A 16,787-nucleotide genomic window follows, 5' to 3' on the forward strand; every position below is an offset into this window, starting at 1 on the left:
GATAGCAAATTAGGATGGTTAATGCCAGCAGGATTGTAACAAAAGGGATGTGTCAGTATTCTTAGAAAAACTCTTAAGGTTTGCAGAAAGTAAAAAAAAAAACATTACAAAAAGCCCAAGAGGGCAAACCCTTTCTCCAAAACCCAAATGAGGCCTGAGCATGCTTAGTAGCCATGGAATTTTTACTGTCAATTGGAAAAGAAAAATGGAAAACTTGGGGAAGTGATGGAATGAATTACTTAAGGGGCATATGGCGTAACACCCAATACACTGTTACATTTTGTTGCAGACCCACCTGTGCATCTATATTTGTGATTAGCGGTCAAGTAATAGTGAAATAGCAGAAGTAGTATGATCTTGGCAATGGACCGGGCTAGTGTCACAGGAGATCATAGTCTCCAACAAGTTGTGGTGAGCCCCAGGCTCATACATTTCTTCATACACTCTTTCCCCTCTTTTACATGCCACAGGAAATGCAAAGAGTCTGCTTCTTTTTTAAAGTAATCACAGCTTCTGAGGATGTCCAAATTCATGCAACTGTAGTTTAACTATCATTAGTGATAACAAGTTGTGATTATACCAGTTTCCTATCCCTTCTGAATTAGGACAGAAACCAGACCATGCATCTGTACAGATTCTGAGACACAGATGCATATATTAAGATTGCACAAGAGTATTTTAAAAAAAGATTCCAAGAAACAGTCCTGAAAACAGATGAGATCAAGATGTGCAATAAAACCAGACGACCTTTTTTTTTAAAAAACCAGATCTCATAAGTATGCAGACAAATTGATCAGCTTTGCACTTTGGCAGTATTCCAACTTAATGGAAGAAATTCATTTTAAGAACTCCTGTGTTTCACTTCAATTATTTTACCCAAAGAATCCAGCAATTAAGACCTTAGCTTGCCAATACTGTGTTTCTAATCTGTCCATTTAACTTCTGGATGAAATAATAAACTCTACGCATTTAAAATATCATGAAAATAATATCTTTAATATACAGTTATATATATACTTACAATACACCATTGACTTTTGTTCATATACATAGTAGGGCTATTTATTTGCTTCTGGTTTAAATAAATGTTCCTCACCCCAAAACCTGTAAAGAGATGATCAAACCGGCACATACTTTCACAAACACATATTTAGTTTTAACAATAGAATATATTTACTGAGCCAATAAATTGGGTTTTGTTTTGAAATTGGCATACATGGAACCCATTTGGAAATTGAATAGCTGAACCCAGAAGCTGAAATTTTGCCATTATCCTTTTATGTCAGGATCAGCTTCTTTAAGAATTAAAGGAATTCCATTTTTTAAAATGCTCATTTGTTTTCTAGATATTATTGAGCCTCATGTGTTTCATTTATGCACAATGTATGCATGAAAAAGGGTCTTTTACTACTTTGCTGTTATTGTTTACTCTTCATATAGTTTCACCTTGTAGTGTTTTTTATAAGGCAACTGCATGCTGAAATAATAACTTTACATTTCAGTTTCAAAACTGACACACCTTAAATTTGTGGAAGTTAATGCTCATATTGCAACTGCCCCAGTACAATACTAGTTGTGGTGGTAGGAAAGGGAGTATCATTTTTTTTTAGCTGCATCCATTGCCACTCTAACCCATGCCACTTAAGAGACAGCTTGTTCCTCATATTAAAAAGGTTTTCTTGCTACCTCTAGTTTCCCCGAGGCAGTACAAGTAATTAATCAGGTGCAGGATTGTTTCTCCAAACCTATTACGGGCTTTTGGGCTGATGTTAAGAAGCTTTCATGGCCCAGACTGCATCAGGTATGACTTACTACTGATTTTCTCAATGCAGCTGTTAAGAACCCACTTACAGTTGTGTATACTGGTAATGCAGATCAAGTGAGAGATGAAGCCACATCCATTCAGCAATGCTGTAAAGTGCCTAAGTCTGTTTGGCCAACACATCTCTCCACCTACTACTGTATCTGAAAACAAACTGGTTGCATTAATAATCTACAGGGAGGAAGAAGGGATGGAAAACTTTCCCTTCCTGAATGTCCTGAAGTTACCTTACAACCCAAACCACTGAATCCATCATTGTGTCTACTGCTAATGAAACTGTTGCCATTATGAAATCTTATTATACAGCATTATATATACCACAGTCATAGACATATTATGGGACTTTGTTATAAATTTAGCTTTAACCCCCCCCCATTTTTTTTAGTTGCCCACTTGGCTTTCAAAAGTGCATTTTCCTTATGCAATTAAGCAAACATTCACTAAGACAAGTGTAGGAACCCTTTGGCATTGCAGAAATTGCTGGACGACAACTCCCATCATCTCTGGCATTAACCCAGGTTTGCTGGGGCTGTGATCAGCAACATCTGGAGGGCCAAGGTTCTCCACATCTGCCCATAAGCTTTAGTTTTTGCCATTAGCAGTCTGATGCCGCCCCTATGTACAATCCATTCTTACTTGGAAGAGTGTTCCACAGACTTAAGCATGGCTGCTCCATCCCAAGTTTGCACACAGGAGTCTTCCTGAACTTATTTCCAAGTAAACAGACTTAGGGCTGCACTGTAGGCATCTTAAAGAAACTGAACACATTACACTGCACTATAGGATTAGCCACACCAGAGCAGCAGTTACAGGTATCTTATGGATGGCTGCAGTACTCCCAGGCTGCTTCCTATTTAAAGGAAAACCTATTGAAATCCTGTTGTGAAAACAAGAACACCCATATATAAAGGACTATTATACAAGGTATTCTTGTGCTGCACATAAAGGGATTTTGCAGCAAGATGATTAAATACAGAACTATGTCCATCGCACTGCTCCGAAACAAAAAGCAGCATCAATTCTGCTTTCAGCCAGCACTTTATTTATCAAACATGAATAGAACAGGGGCTATAAGATGGGATACTCCTTTTAACGTTGAGGACTCAGTCATACGAGTGGTCCTTGTTGCACCTCCCAGTCCTATGTTGCAATCTGCCAAGGAGCAGGCACTGTCCCGGCAAGAATGCCGCCTGCCAGCCTGGGTGCTTCCCCTTGTTCTGAATACTATTTGCATGGCATCATGGAAAAATTCTATCTCTGATCCTGCAAGAAATAAGATCTGTGAACATACTTCGGGAGTGAGGAGACACTGGAGTCCTTGTGTAAGTGGTCAGGGTTGAAAGGATTAGCATTGCTCCTTGGATGATGCACAAATGCTTAGGAATGCTCCCTCAGCCATTAATCCGCCAATGGACTAACATTGTTAAAAATATTTTACTGGGGGATGCTGGTGGGACAAATGAATTCTCAAAACGCTACAAGGCAACAACAATGACCTGTGGAAGCAAGGGCAGAGAACAGAATACAGAAAAAAACCCAACAACATTCCAATGCAGAAATGAGAGTCACTACGAAGACTGGGATAAAAGGACATGTAGTGTGTGTGTGTTACTAATCTCCCCACTCTAAATCAGGTGTGGGGAACGTTTGGCCCTCCAGATGTTGCTGAACTACAACTCCATTGGTAATGCTTGCTAAGGCTGCTGGAAGTTGTTCAGCAACATTTGAAAGGTCACCAGTTTCCCACACCTGCTCTCACTAACTTCTTAAAGATGATGACCCAGAAGGCAATAAAGTCACAGTCAGACATGGAACAGAGTAAATTCAGTGTGCCATATAGCATTTATGAACTGAATGGATTTATTTGTAAATTAAATTAAGCTATGGGACTAATAACTGTTTTGATGCCACACCAAGAGCAGAACCACAATCCTAAACACTTGCTACTGAAATAAATCCTACTGTGAATGAGGCTTACTCCTAGGAAACATGCATAAGATTATGGTAGGATTAAGGTCAGGCCCGTCTTAACCACATCGAGCGCAGTGGTGCAAAGGTCTGTCGCTGCCTCCCCAACTCTTGTCCTCCTCATGCCCCCGACCCGACCTGCCAGGCTGAGGCCAGGACTCGAACCCGCGGCAGGCGAGAGGGAGGCAAGGAGCAGGGCGAGTGGGAGGGCGGCCGGGCTGTCTGACGGGTGTAGCGCGGCTGCTGCAGGCGCAGTGCGGCACCCCCTGGCAGCCCAGTGCCACCCAGCCTTGCCTTAGGGCCGGCCCTGATTAAGGTTGCCCAAAGCACAGGATTTTTTTCCATTAAGAGAAAACTTGGTAGAAATGAGAAAAGTTGCCTTTCCCCCCTATCCTGCAACCCCCTCACTATTAAAAGATTTTAACCATGTGGTGAGCGCTTGTCAAATCACAAGGGATTATACACTGTGAGGAGCTATCACAGGAACCCTTGCTTGAAGTACAAATAGGTTTTTGAAAACAGAAACAAAGATATCAGGCAATTGCTATTTAACTTCCAAACTGATAGGCACTCAACTGCCAGGGTTTGCTTGTTGTTGTTTAGTCGTTTAGTCGTGTCCGACTCTTCGTGACTGCCAGGGTTTGCTATATGATGCCAAATCACAGTTAAAATTTCTCAACAATGGTTTGACATGATTGTCTGAATAAACCGAAAGAATGTTGGCTTGGCTTGGATGCCAAGAGAAGTTGAATATAAGAGAAGTTGGATTCTAAGACAATTTTAGGCTTTTCTGTTTCCTTAGCAGCCCCCCTATTTCTCAGAAGGGTCAATGATCCTCTAGAGCAGGCATGGCCAAACCTGGCCCTCCAGATGTTTTGGGACTACAACTCCCATCATCCCTAGCTAACAGGATCAGTGGTCAGGGATGATGGGAATTGTACTCCCAAAACAGCTGGAGGGCCAAGTTTGGCCATGCCTGCTCTAGAGAGTCTTTCCATGGGGCACAGGAGGCTGCAAGGGAAGGAAGAGTCAGGAAACTTTCCTTCCATTATTTTCCTTACGTTATTTGATCTTACAACGGAAACCATTGACCATGTTCACACATAACACTAAACCATGGTGCTTATCAGTGCTTTTCTTACAGAAAAGCTTCTAGAAATAAAGGTGTCAGTACTGTGTACCCTGATTACCCCCAGAAAAAAGCACCAGTAAGGAAGAAGGAACTATGGATAACACAACAAGCCAACACTTAAGGGAAAATAAAAGTAAGTACTGGTGATGTTCTCTAGAGCCTTGGGCTCATTCCAGATTGTGCACATAGGGTTATCCCATGGTTTAGCATTCCATGTGAACTGGGCCACTGAAGTTAAAGTACAGGCTTTCCCCCATAGAATTTCTTCCTATACAAATGCAGTCCAGTGCTGTACTTGGCCACTGGAAGTGCTTGCAATCCTCTGAGGTGCTGGGGGGGGGGGAGAGGCATTGCATCATGAGAATTCCTGGGATCATCACTGACTTCTCACATGAGAATCCACCTAACTAGTCTACTCATGTATGGAGAAAGTGCTTTTAATCAAGCAGTTTACAATCTTCCCCTAATGGCAAGAACTTTCTTCAGGTTTCTCCTACAATTACAGCATGCAGTCTTCTGTAAGCTTCCCAAGTCAATTTTTTCCCCAATGAACAAAGATAACTGAAGAAAAATTAATGAAAATATCACATTAAGGAACATTGCATTAAGGATTGGATTGGGGGGGGGGGGGAAGCTTTAAATACAAACATGAAATCCTTTACCCTAGCTGTTTAACTCTTATGAATAAGCAATGGGATTAGTAGTGTTGTGTTAGACCTGGATTCCCTTCCTAAGACTTCAGTGTATTTGTTGTCAAGCATAATGAAAACAGACTGGTTGGGTAAATACATCACACACCATGTGGGCCAAGTTTGCATTCTCCTCACCCCACTTTTTAAATAGTCAAATGCATTTCATAGATTAGGATCCTAAAATATCCATATATTATTTCAAGAATAGGAGGGGTAACCTCAACTATTCTACTTCCTCTAAACATTTTTTTAAATCATCATTTAATCAGCTTAATTTTGATTAGACTAGATTTAGTTTTGGGAATGTGAACACGATTAATTTAGGTTAGTGTTTAAGTTTCACTCTTTCCTAATTATGTTTTTTTAAAGAAACCTTAGAGAAGCAGCAGCAATACAAAGCATCTAGGATGAACCACTGAACTGCTGCATCAGTGTCTTATTTCCTGAAAATTTGCACTCCAAGGCAGATCATTCTCACCTTGTGTGCATTTTACACCCAAGACAATGGGTGCATTGTTCTCTAACAGTTACTTGTACTACCGTGTTTCCCACATTTTAAGACACCGTCTTATTGCTTTTTTCTCTCAAAAAACCACAGGGTGGCTTATTTTTGGTGGCATGTCTTATTTTTTTACGGTATTACGGTTTTTACAGCACCTTAAGGTCTTCTTGGCCGGGCCAGGCTGCTGGCTCGGGGCACTGCTGGGCACTGCGCGCCATGCTGCTGGGCTGTCTGAGCGCTGCTGGGCGCTTTGAGCAGCTGGGCGCTCCGCGTGCTCCAGTAGCCATTTCCGGGCGGCGGGGCGGCGGCGGCTGGTGGAGGCGAGGCCGCTGGCTCTGGTGCTCAGCTCCGGGGCTGCTGGGCGTTCCGCGCGCTCCAGCAGCCGTTTCCGGGCGGCGGGGCGGCGGCGGCTGGTGGAGGCGAGGCTGCTGGCTCTGGCGCTCAGCTCCGGGGCTGCTGGGCGCTCCGCGCGCTCCAGCAGCTGTTTCCAGGTGGCGGGATGGTGGCGGCCGGGTGGAGGCGAGGCCGCTGGCTCTGGCTCTCAGCTCCGGGGCTGCTGGACGCTCCGCGCGCTCCAGCAGCCGTGGCGGGACGGCGGCGGCCGGGTAGAGGCAAGGGCGCTGGCTCTGGCGCTCAGCTCCGGGGCTGCTGGGCGCTCCGCACGCTCCAGCAGCCGTTTCCGGACAGCGGGACGGTGGCGGCTGGATGGAGGCGAGGGCGCTGGCTCTGGCGCTCGGCTCCAGGGCTGCTGGGCGCTCCGCGCGCTCCAGCAGCCGGTTCCGGGCGGCAGCCGGGTGCAGGCGAGGCCGCTGGCTCCGGCGCTGCTGGGCGCTCCGTGCGCTCCAGCAGCCGGTTCCGGGTGGAGGAACAGCAGGTGCGGGTGGAGGACGCTGAAGGCGACGCGGCTATTGGTGGCTCGTGCGCTCCGTGGGGGGAAGGGAGCGTGCGCCGCCTGGCCAGCCGCGTCTTGTTACTGGCGATGCCGCGGGCTGCGGGCTGGTAGGCCTCCTCGGCCGGTCCAAGCAGAGACCCGACTGCTGGCTCGGCGCTCTGCCTGGCGCTGCTGCGCGCTCCGAGCGCTCGGTGCTGCAGCAGCCGCCGGGAGGCTTTAGAGTAAATGCCCTGAGCAGCATGAATTAATGCTACTGGCAATCAAGCAAGGGAGGGGAACTTTTTTTGGCTTGACAGACCCGATCGTTCTTCCCACCCCACACAGTGTTTGCAAAGCAACAGAGGCTCGGCCGCTGGCTCAGCACTCTGCCCGCGCTGCTGCAGGCATGGAGATACACTAGGTCTTATTTTCAGGGTATGTCTTATCTTTCGCAAATGCTTAAAATTGCTGCCCTGGCTTACTTTATGACTACGTATTAAAAAGGGGAAAACACGGTAATGCAAGCCATCAAAATTTGCTCAGATTGAATGCAAAGGAGTTTCAAACACATTTTAAGTTCAAATCTTTGTTTTTCTGCTAATACAAAATCTTTTCCAAAATAAATTCTGTAAAACAAACAGCACATTTCAGAACAGCACATTTCTGCATTTCAGAACCCCTTCGTTCTCCAACACTGAAAGGAACCTGTGCTTATTCCCTCCCTTTCTGTATTTGTTATCTGCTATGCAAGAAAACTCGACCTGGGTAAAAAAAGAATACCTGCCTTGATTGCAGCAGTTTCTAAGGGAAACAGTACAATGGTAAATCAAACTGGGGCCATTCTGAGAAGTAGATTGGTAGGGCTATGACTTCTAAACTGTTTGGCTCTGAACTATCCCAAATCCTGCCCTTCTCACAGAGTTATATGAAAGACCAAGGCCTTCCTTCTCCCTCAAGTGCTATTAGGCTGAAAATTATGCTGTGTTCATAGATCATTGTCCCTTTATAAATATATGTGTGTAGAAGCTGAATGTGTTTTTTGCTACCTCTCTTTTTCCCTCCTCACCCTGTAAACTATAACTGAGCAGAAAGAGAGGCCCCAGGTGGATAACAAGGCAGAAAGAAAAATAATGCATGTGTGAGCAGGGCAGTGACAGCTCACAAGAGATTTAAGAGCAGAGGATTACAGTGGTACCTCGGTTTAAGTACACAACTGGTTCCGGAAATCTGTACTTAACCTGAAGCGTACTTAACCTTAAGTGAACTTTCCAATTGAAAGTAATGGAAAGTGGATTAATCTGTTCCAGACGGGTCCGCGGAGTACTCAACCTGAAGCGTACTTAACCCAAAGTATGAGTGTAATTGGTTCTGGAAGTCCGTACTTAACCTGAAACGTACTTAACCTGAAGCGAACTTTCCCATTGAAAGTAATGGAAAGTGGATTAATCCGTTCCAGATGGGTCCGCAGAGTACTTAAACTGAAAGTACTCAAACTGAAGCGTACTTAAACCAAGGTATGACTGTACCGGTAAGTATTGCTCTGCTAAAGGCCAACAACTCTATAAAAACCACCCCTGTTTTGAACTAGGCAGAGAAATAAGTGGTGAACTTATATTGCCTTTTCAATGAGAAATTTGCACTCATCTGGAGGTGACGCAAAGCTACTAAATTCTTCGTTGTTGGTTTTTTGGCGGTTTCAATTTCCTACTGGAAGATGGATTCATTCAGAAAAGGGTTCTAATCACAACCCACATATAAAAGGAATGCTATCCCAACAATTAGAATGAGTGGGAGAAGGACACTAACCACTGGATAAATCAGAACTGAAGGCAAGAACTGCAGCCATCAGAATACAATTTTAAAAAAAAAACCCCAAGAGGAAATACATTTATTGGTAAACACACAAAAATCAAGGTGATTCGTGTGTTGTTCAGCTTTGCCTAATCAATAATAATAAATATAATGTCTTAATAGACTACACTGAGTACAAATTAAATTCCCTTTAAAGCCCACTGTTTAGCAGCTTCTGAATGTTCAGGGATGCACAAGGCACACCTCCCTGTTTCTACTATGTACAAAAGAGTCTGCTCACCACTCAGAATATCTGCATAGTAAGAATGTTTTTTCCTGCTACTATATTTACATAAGAGCAACAAAGGATTTTAGTGCAAAAACAAAAACAAAAACAAGAGACTGTGTGTTAGCCCCGGTGCTTCTGGCACACCTCTCTCTGAGTTTTATTGCACCGGCTTCGTAGCACTACATTTTAGGTCGCCAGCCATTAATGAACTGCAGTATTTTCTTAACCTGCAACTTGCTTAGCTTGAAGTCCTCCAAAAGGATCTCTTCATTGAGTTGAACAAGCAAGTTGCCGTCAATCTTCTCTGTAACGAAAAAGGATATGACATCCTCAGACAAACCTATAAACCTCAGAGATTTAGAAACTTCCTCTATTGAAAGTCCAGACAGATCCACAGGGGGCTGCCAAGGAGAGCCGTCGCCACAGGACCTTGGTGCTAGCTGAAGGTGGAGGGGAGATGAGAAAGGATAAGGGATGGCAAAGATGTCTTGCGTGCCCTTTTTGCCAAGGTACTGATCTTCAGAAAGGTCTGGCGAGCCTCCCTGCGGCTCTTCCTCAGCACCATCAATTCTGAAAGGCAGTGGACACAAGTCAAGGCTGGGCTTCTCATCTACTGCTTTTGGTGCACGAGGGGGTAAGGCAGGACATGAGAGAGACTGCGGTGTGCTACTGACTGCCAGGCTCTTCTCATCGGTGCACTCGAGAGAGTAACTCGCTGACTTTGGGCAAGTGGGCACCGCACACCCAGGCTCTGCTGCAGCCGGCAGGGTGTCCCCTATAGGGAATTCACTTCTATCCAAGTCAAATGTAAAAGTTGCTGGGCCGTTTCTCTTTGGTGTGCAAGGAGTCTTCTGTCTTGGATAACTGTAACTCCTGCTTGGTTCCAATAGAAATTCACCCCTGTTAAGGCCTTCAGCAGCTCCGGAACAATGATTTGGCCATGACAGCCTGGAGGACAGAGCATCAGCAGAGGGGCTTCCAAAAGGCAGTAGGTTGCCAAAATCTGGTGGGTCAGCCTTCACTGTGCTGCATGGATAACAAGCAACAGGAGCATTCTCGGAGGCAGGCTCAGCTTCTTCTGCAGCATTGCTTTTTTATTTTTTAAAGATAAGCAAAAAGATAATTACTTTGGTACTTGGTGGTCATGTGAGAAAGCTATTACTTTGCCTTACATTATGTCAAGATGGCAGTCAGTGTCTTTATACAATTTCCCTTCTACAGAACTGTTTGCACATCACAAATTCAAACACAGGAATTAGACTTGAGGGGCGACATGCAAAGCCAAACAACACCTTCATTCCCTGAAAAGCAGTTAACTGTACTGACAATTATTTTTTAATTTTTAAGCAAATTTGATCACTTAAGTGGAGGGCACCACATTGATTAAGCTCGCTGCTATACACCAACGGGAAGTTTTTTAAAATCATATTTCATCATGCCAGTAAAGCTTGCAAAGTTATCTAACACTGCATGTTAGACTAAATGTATATGGGAAAATAGGGTGGTAAACTGTGTACAGTGGTACCTCAGTTTAAGTACACAATTGGTTCCGGAAGTCTGTACTTAACCTGAAGCGTACTTAACCTGAAGCGAACTTTCCCATTGAAAGTAATGGAAAGTGGATTAAACCGTTCCAGATGGGTCCGCGGAGTACTTAAACTGAAAGTACTCAAACCGAAGCATACTTAAACCGAGGTATGACTGTATTCTGAACTGAAAGAATGTAATCTGGACTCTGCTAATTTAATAAAGAACAGATAATTCTCATGTTCATTCTTCATTCTAAGGGACTGAACTTGCAAAACATGTGCTCTACGACAGTGTGCTGCAATGTTTCCTTTGACATTAATATTCAGTGCCTCACAATCCACGGTGTGCCCATCTACATGTGGACCAATTTTCAAAGCACAGTGCAAAACTGCAGGGATTTCTTGTTACGGTAATTTGGATTTCCCTAATGGGTTGGGTGGTTTTTTTTAAATGGCTGGAGTAATCCACTTCAGTGACTGTTCCCTTATAGATTAAGCTGTAAGGAAAATCCAAAGACACATACTAAGACAAGAGGCTAAATTACCTTATCTATTAAATGTATAGTTATTACAGGGAAACTTTGCTCAAAACTGTTTGAAGAAATAACTTGGAAGGATGTTCTCCACAGTTACTGTAAGCATCCATGAACAAGAGAAGGCTGAGAGCTAGAAGGAAGTGTTCAGTACTTACATGTTGTGCAGCCCTGATGAATAGTACGAGAGCGTTGGACTAGGAGAACGAGTCTGCTGCCGTGCTGGTTTGTTTGCCCGTGGAGGAATAGATGGACTGGTGGATGTTGGCTTTGAATTTCGTGGAGGAACAGGAGGGGCATTCAGGAGTCTACATTCTTCTCTGACCTAGGTGGGAAATAAAACATGATCATTCAACAGAACTTTAGTATGTTCAAAGCACACAAGTAACCAGCAATCTGTACACAAACCCTGTACACAGTGTTTTTCTTCTAGAGAAAAGGGTACTGTGTACCCTTGAGTACCCCCAGAAAAAAGCACTGCCTGTAAAGCAGGTCAGTACTTACTACAGATGCAGAACAGAAGCTGTGAGAGAATGACTTGCTTAAGCCCACCTAGTGAGTGCACTGATCAAGCAAGATCTAGATTTCCTTGGTGACTTCCCAGCTCTTTTTCTTCACCCCCCACATCACACCTGGTGTGCAAGCATTTAAGACAAGGCTTGAGAGTCCAGGTGGGTAACATCATCGGAATCAGAGGTAGATGCATCACCCCAGGTCCCAGTTTTTTAGGAATCACAAAACAAGAGGAATAGGGGTGGTATTCATCCTGCAATACCCACAAAGGCAGTTAAAAACAAGCAAACCCTGAGTACTGGAATACAATGCTATTGCCGTAGCAGATATGTATTCATATAGAAAGCATAGCCTGTCTACTTATCTGTTACCAGCAGAGGGCATATGGTAGCCACTGAAGGATTGCATGATCTGGTAAAGATGTTACTGGTCATCTGCTTATATACAAACAGTCTACTGAGCAAGCAACGTCTGAAGAGGAGGCAAGAGTGAAGGAGAACCTCTTCTTCCATAACTAGAAGCCATGTTAAAATATTAAAATATGCAACTACCCAATAGGAAATGGGAAATCATTTAGAGTTGCTATCAGAAGAACAGAAAACTGCAAGAGTTTTAAAACTGTGTTTTAAAAACCAGGCAAGACAGTCTGCACATTTCGGATGTAACCACCCTTCAATGTTGTGATTGCAGGTTTTGTAACTGTAAGCTTTTTTTAAAAAAACAACAACAACAACAAAGGTGCAAGATAGCATACTATAGTACAACAATGGGATAATTTCTCCCTCTGTGAATACTAACAGTGAATACAAGGCTTTGATTTTTAAAGCTTATTTCAAGATATTGCAATGTTTTTATGTATCCAGAATGAAGCACTATACCTGCCATTGTGCAAGCAGCTATGCATCATCATCATCAATTTATTAATCACCTTCTACACATCAAGGTGATGTACAATTAAAGACACCAAAACAGAGCTTAAAACACAAAAAAGCAGAGATAATAAAACTAAAACAATACAAAATGGACACTCCTGCCAAAGACCAATTTATCTCAGCTGTGGCAGCGCATCAGAATAATAGGGGTGACAGGTGTGGGTACAGAGGGGCTAGCTGTACAGTGGTCAAGGCAATGCTGTGTCAACTGAGCAGAAGTGAGCTGCCAGAGGATAGAACTTTGATGACCACCATGTGAGGAGCTAATTTTTAGAGGGGTCTTCAATTCCCAAGCAAAAAAAATCTAAATGAGTTTTCTTTTGTGGCTGTTACTGAATTCAGCCACAGCACCAAAGAGATTTCAGTGTTACTCCCTAGATTGCAATAAATTGATTAAATTCCGACTCATGCATCAGTATGGTATGCAGAGCAATAATGATGCTTTTATAAAGCGTGATAAAATGTTGCCTACATATGCAGTGTGAAGAAGCAGCTCAGTCCTAGAGAGAACTTCAACCCAGAAGACCGTCCTGTACCAAGAAAGGCTCCATAGGGCACAGTTTTGAAGCTTTAAGAGTAAAAAAATGTATGCTCAGCAGTAACAAATGAAGCAAACATGCTCTCTCAATACATTGCCAGGAATAAACAAGAGTCTTACTTACTCACTGTTTTAAACCAAATATATAGAGAAATGCCTTTACCTTCAAAAACATGTATTTTTTTAGCTTGCTTCTTTCCAATGACTACCAACTGGTGTTTATTAAATCAAGGCATATTTAAATAACTTCTAAAGTTAGGCTGAAAATATGCTACAACACCATGGCTATATAATTCAGGGAAATATTTTTGATGTGTCTAAGAGTTTCTCCATGCCTAATGGATTTTGAGAGTGTGGAGGATAGCTAAATGAAAATGCCTACCCCATGTCCCACAGCTGTACAAAAGGCAAATTCCATGTCAGGTATAATTAGGAAAGGGATTGAAAACAGAAATGTCAACAATGTAATGGCAAATTTATTGTGTGGCCACACTTTGATTACTGTGTACAGTTCTGGTTGTCACTTCTCAAAAAGGATATTGTAGAGCTGGAAAAATATGAAGAAAAGGCAACTCGAATGATTGCGGGGCTGGAACAACTGCCCTATGAGGAAAGGCTATAACATTTGTGGCTTTTAAGTTTTAAAAAAAGGCAAGTTGGAAGGGACATGAGGGAGGGAGATAAAATGGTGTGGGAAAAGTGGGTTTCTCTCCTCATGTTAAAAACTGGAGCTAACCAATGACACCAAATGGTGGGAGATTTAGGATAGGATACAGGTATCAATGGCTGCAAGTCGTGATGGTTATATACGGTATTAGCTCCTGCATCAGAAGCAGCATACTGGGGAACAACAGTGGGAGAAAGCCATTGTTCTCATGACCTGCCTGCTGCCTTCCTACAGGCTTAGGTTATTCGGTGTGGGAGGCAGGACGTAGGCCTAGATAGGCTTAGGGTCTGATCCAGACCTAGTTTTGGACTAGTTTTCTGTTCTTACTTTCACTGCCATTTCACCTCAGTTTTGTAGCACTTTGATACTTTCAAAAATCTGTCTGATGAGAGTCAACGTTGGGACAAAAAAACACATGCACGTAAGCTGCCAAAAAAGAGTTTCCAGTGACCTTTAACTCCTTAAAACCATTGTCTATCTCTACCCCATATTTTATTTAACTCCACCATTTTATTGATTTCTACTGCTGATTTTTCCATTCCGGGCCTATTATTTTTTGACCTATACACCAGACATATGCTCATCTCTAATGCAATTTTAATCATACTGTTCCTTGATTCAAAGTACAACATGGAATACTTACGGTTTGCAACATGTATAGGATTGTACTTAAGCCTTCAAGAACTATGAAATGGGCATTGGCTAATTGAGGAAATAATTATTTTTTGCAGAAGATTTGGAGGACCCCAAAGCATCTGAATTCACAATTATGACAGTAGGACTTGCAATCATGGGCCAGGAAATCAAGTTCACCCCATTAACCAGATCAACACTTTCAAGTTTATGATCTGGACCTACAATCACCCATTTTTATTAGAAAAAGAAATACCATGACTTACTGCTTCTGATTTAGGAGGCACAGGTGGTGGAGGTAGGGAAACTTCTGGAGATTTTGATGTTACTGTTATATGTCCAGGTGCTGGAAGAGAAGAATTGCCACACTTGGACCGGAAAGAACTCCTATAGCTGTCACATTTGTTCTTCTCACTTTGTGAGCGAGTGAGAGGCTGATCACTCATTTTCCCACCCCCCTGGTCCAGCCACAGTTCCTCATAAGGAAGTTCCGGTTTGGCAGGTAAACACAATGATTCTTCACAAACTTCAGGGAACAGGTAGTCGCTGCTGCCATCGCCAGAGTCCTGGCACTGCAGGGCATCATGGGAGAATAAAGCCCACTCGTTGCACAAGTCCCTGCAGCCGTGAAGGTTCACCTCACTATTTCCATGGAGGTTGTTTCCATAAACACAAACCGAGAGACGGTGGAAGGATTGCGTCAACTCGTCCCGAGCGTAGCTAAGAGAGTTTGGCATGTGGTTGTGGCTGTGGGGCCGGGCTTTCTGCGGACTTTTGCACTCTTCATTCCAGTCGGCTTTCACATCTCTCACGCCGCGGGAATACTCGTCGATGTCAAACTGCTCTTGGCAGAGACTGAACCAGTGCTTGACAAAGGCTTCATGACCCACCTCCCCTTTCACAAGGCTTTCGGGGAGCGTGAACTTTGGAAGAGCCAAATGCAAAGGGAAGTGCATGGGAATGATTTTGTTACTGTGCAGCGCACAGCAAACCACCACAGTCTTGGTCTGAATGTTGACAAACTTGTAGCGGTGCCCCTCGCGGACAAAATGCAGGTCGTAAGGGTTTCGCGGGGGAGAGCTCGGCACAGTCACGTTCACGGGCAGCCGCGTCTTCTCCACGATGTTGCGAATGGTGTGTTCGCCCTCCTGCATCTGCAGCTCCAGGGGGCTGCGCGTGCTGAAGCGGCCCTTGCACTGGAAAGGAAGGCTGATGCTCTCGTTGGTCCTGTGGTTCATGCAGATAAGGCACGGCATCTTGCCTCTGCCCAGCTTGCTGATGGAATTGAGCTTTCCGATTTTCTTGAAGATGGTGTTGAGCCGCGACTTTTCCTTGGAGGATTTTGCATAGAGGATTTCCGCTTGCCCCATTAACGTCAGCTCATCTCCCGTGCAGAGGGTGATGTTGTAAAGCTCGGTGTCTTCGTTGCATTCGCCCGAAGCCACCTGTAGCACAGAAAATTTAAGAGATGCCCAGATAAGCCATTTCGAACATGAAGCATAAAGGCAACAGCTGCAGAAACAACAAATTAAAAATTATTGAAACTGCAGATAAGGGATCAACATTTATTTAAGATGTCTTATTTAAATTTCCTCTACAACCAACCTCATTTCTTTACTGAATATGAAATTCTATGACTCCATATGTATACAAGCAATTATGACATATCCTGGAAAAAATTATGACCCAGCCAAAGAATAAAAACAATGCAATTAATGTAGGGAAACATTTGAACCAAGTAAGACCATCCCCCGCAAAGCCTTGCAAATTAGGACTGAGTCACTCTGACTTTGCTGAATTTTTCATCCCACTGCAGTGCTGCAGTGTGGCAGCTGCCAGCTGCATTCTCTCTCTTTTCTGGCTTAAGGCAGCCTCTAGAGTTCTGCTGTGGATCTGTGCTTCAAGGACATAATGGAGTACTACAATGGTTGAATACCTGTGTGTGTGTGTGTGTGTGTGTGTGTGTGTGTGTGTGTGGTTAAATCATGAAGGAGACTATACAAGTGCTATCAGCGAAGATGACACAGAATTGGGCTACAAATGCTAGTGTTTCCTAAGCCCAGGAAACAGTCAAATTCTATTGTTGTAGGAAAGGTGACAGGTAGCGCTTACTACTTGGACTGATCACGGCCTGGAGGAATTGTAGCTTATCCCAAGGCAAGTAGCCAAGTGTCAAGCTACATGGCTGAACCAAGAGTCACAGAGAATCTCAGGAGTGAGCAATACTGAATGCACAAGTTAGGTTGCAGAGCCTGCCTCTCCTTGATGAAACTTTGCAATTTCATAGAAAGATTGCCACTTTTCCTGGTCTACACTCTTTAAGAGTGAGTGTCAGAGGCAAGCTTCTTCAGCTGGATGCGGGGAAGGCTAGGTTT

At 43.7% G+C, this 16,787-nt stretch overlaps 1 protein-coding gene across 4 annotated transcripts in view; it reads right to left on the bottom strand.

Annotated features, from left to right (window-relative positions):
* Positions 1 to 975: 975 nt before the first annotated feature.
* Positions 976 to 16,787, bottom strand: part of GAREM1 (GRB2 associated regulator of MAPK1 subtype 1) — an 82,656-nt gene continuing 66,844 nt past the window's right edge. For all 4 annotated transcript variants that reach the window (XM_035124833.3, XM_035124832.3, XM_035124835.3 and 1 more), the window contains 3 exons: positions 14,679 to 15,857; positions 11,288 to 11,454; positions 976 to 10,156 (listed from right to left, as the gene is read on the bottom strand). In XM_035124833.3, the coding sequence (XP_034980724.3) occupies positions 9,247 to 10,156; positions 11,288 to 11,454; positions 14,679 to 15,857 (2,256 nt within the window). In that variant the 3' untranslated portion in view covers positions 976 to 9,246. The remainder of the gene's footprint in view (positions 10,157 to 11,287; positions 11,455 to 14,678; positions 15,858 to 16,787) is intronic.

This window comes from Zootoca vivipara, chromosome 8, assembly GCF_965207765.1.
Source record: "Zootoca vivipara chromosome 8, rZooViv2.hap1.1, whole genome shotgun sequence".
Taxonomy (NCBI): Eukaryota; Metazoa; Chordata; class Lepidosauria; order Squamata; family Lacertidae; genus Zootoca; species Zootoca vivipara.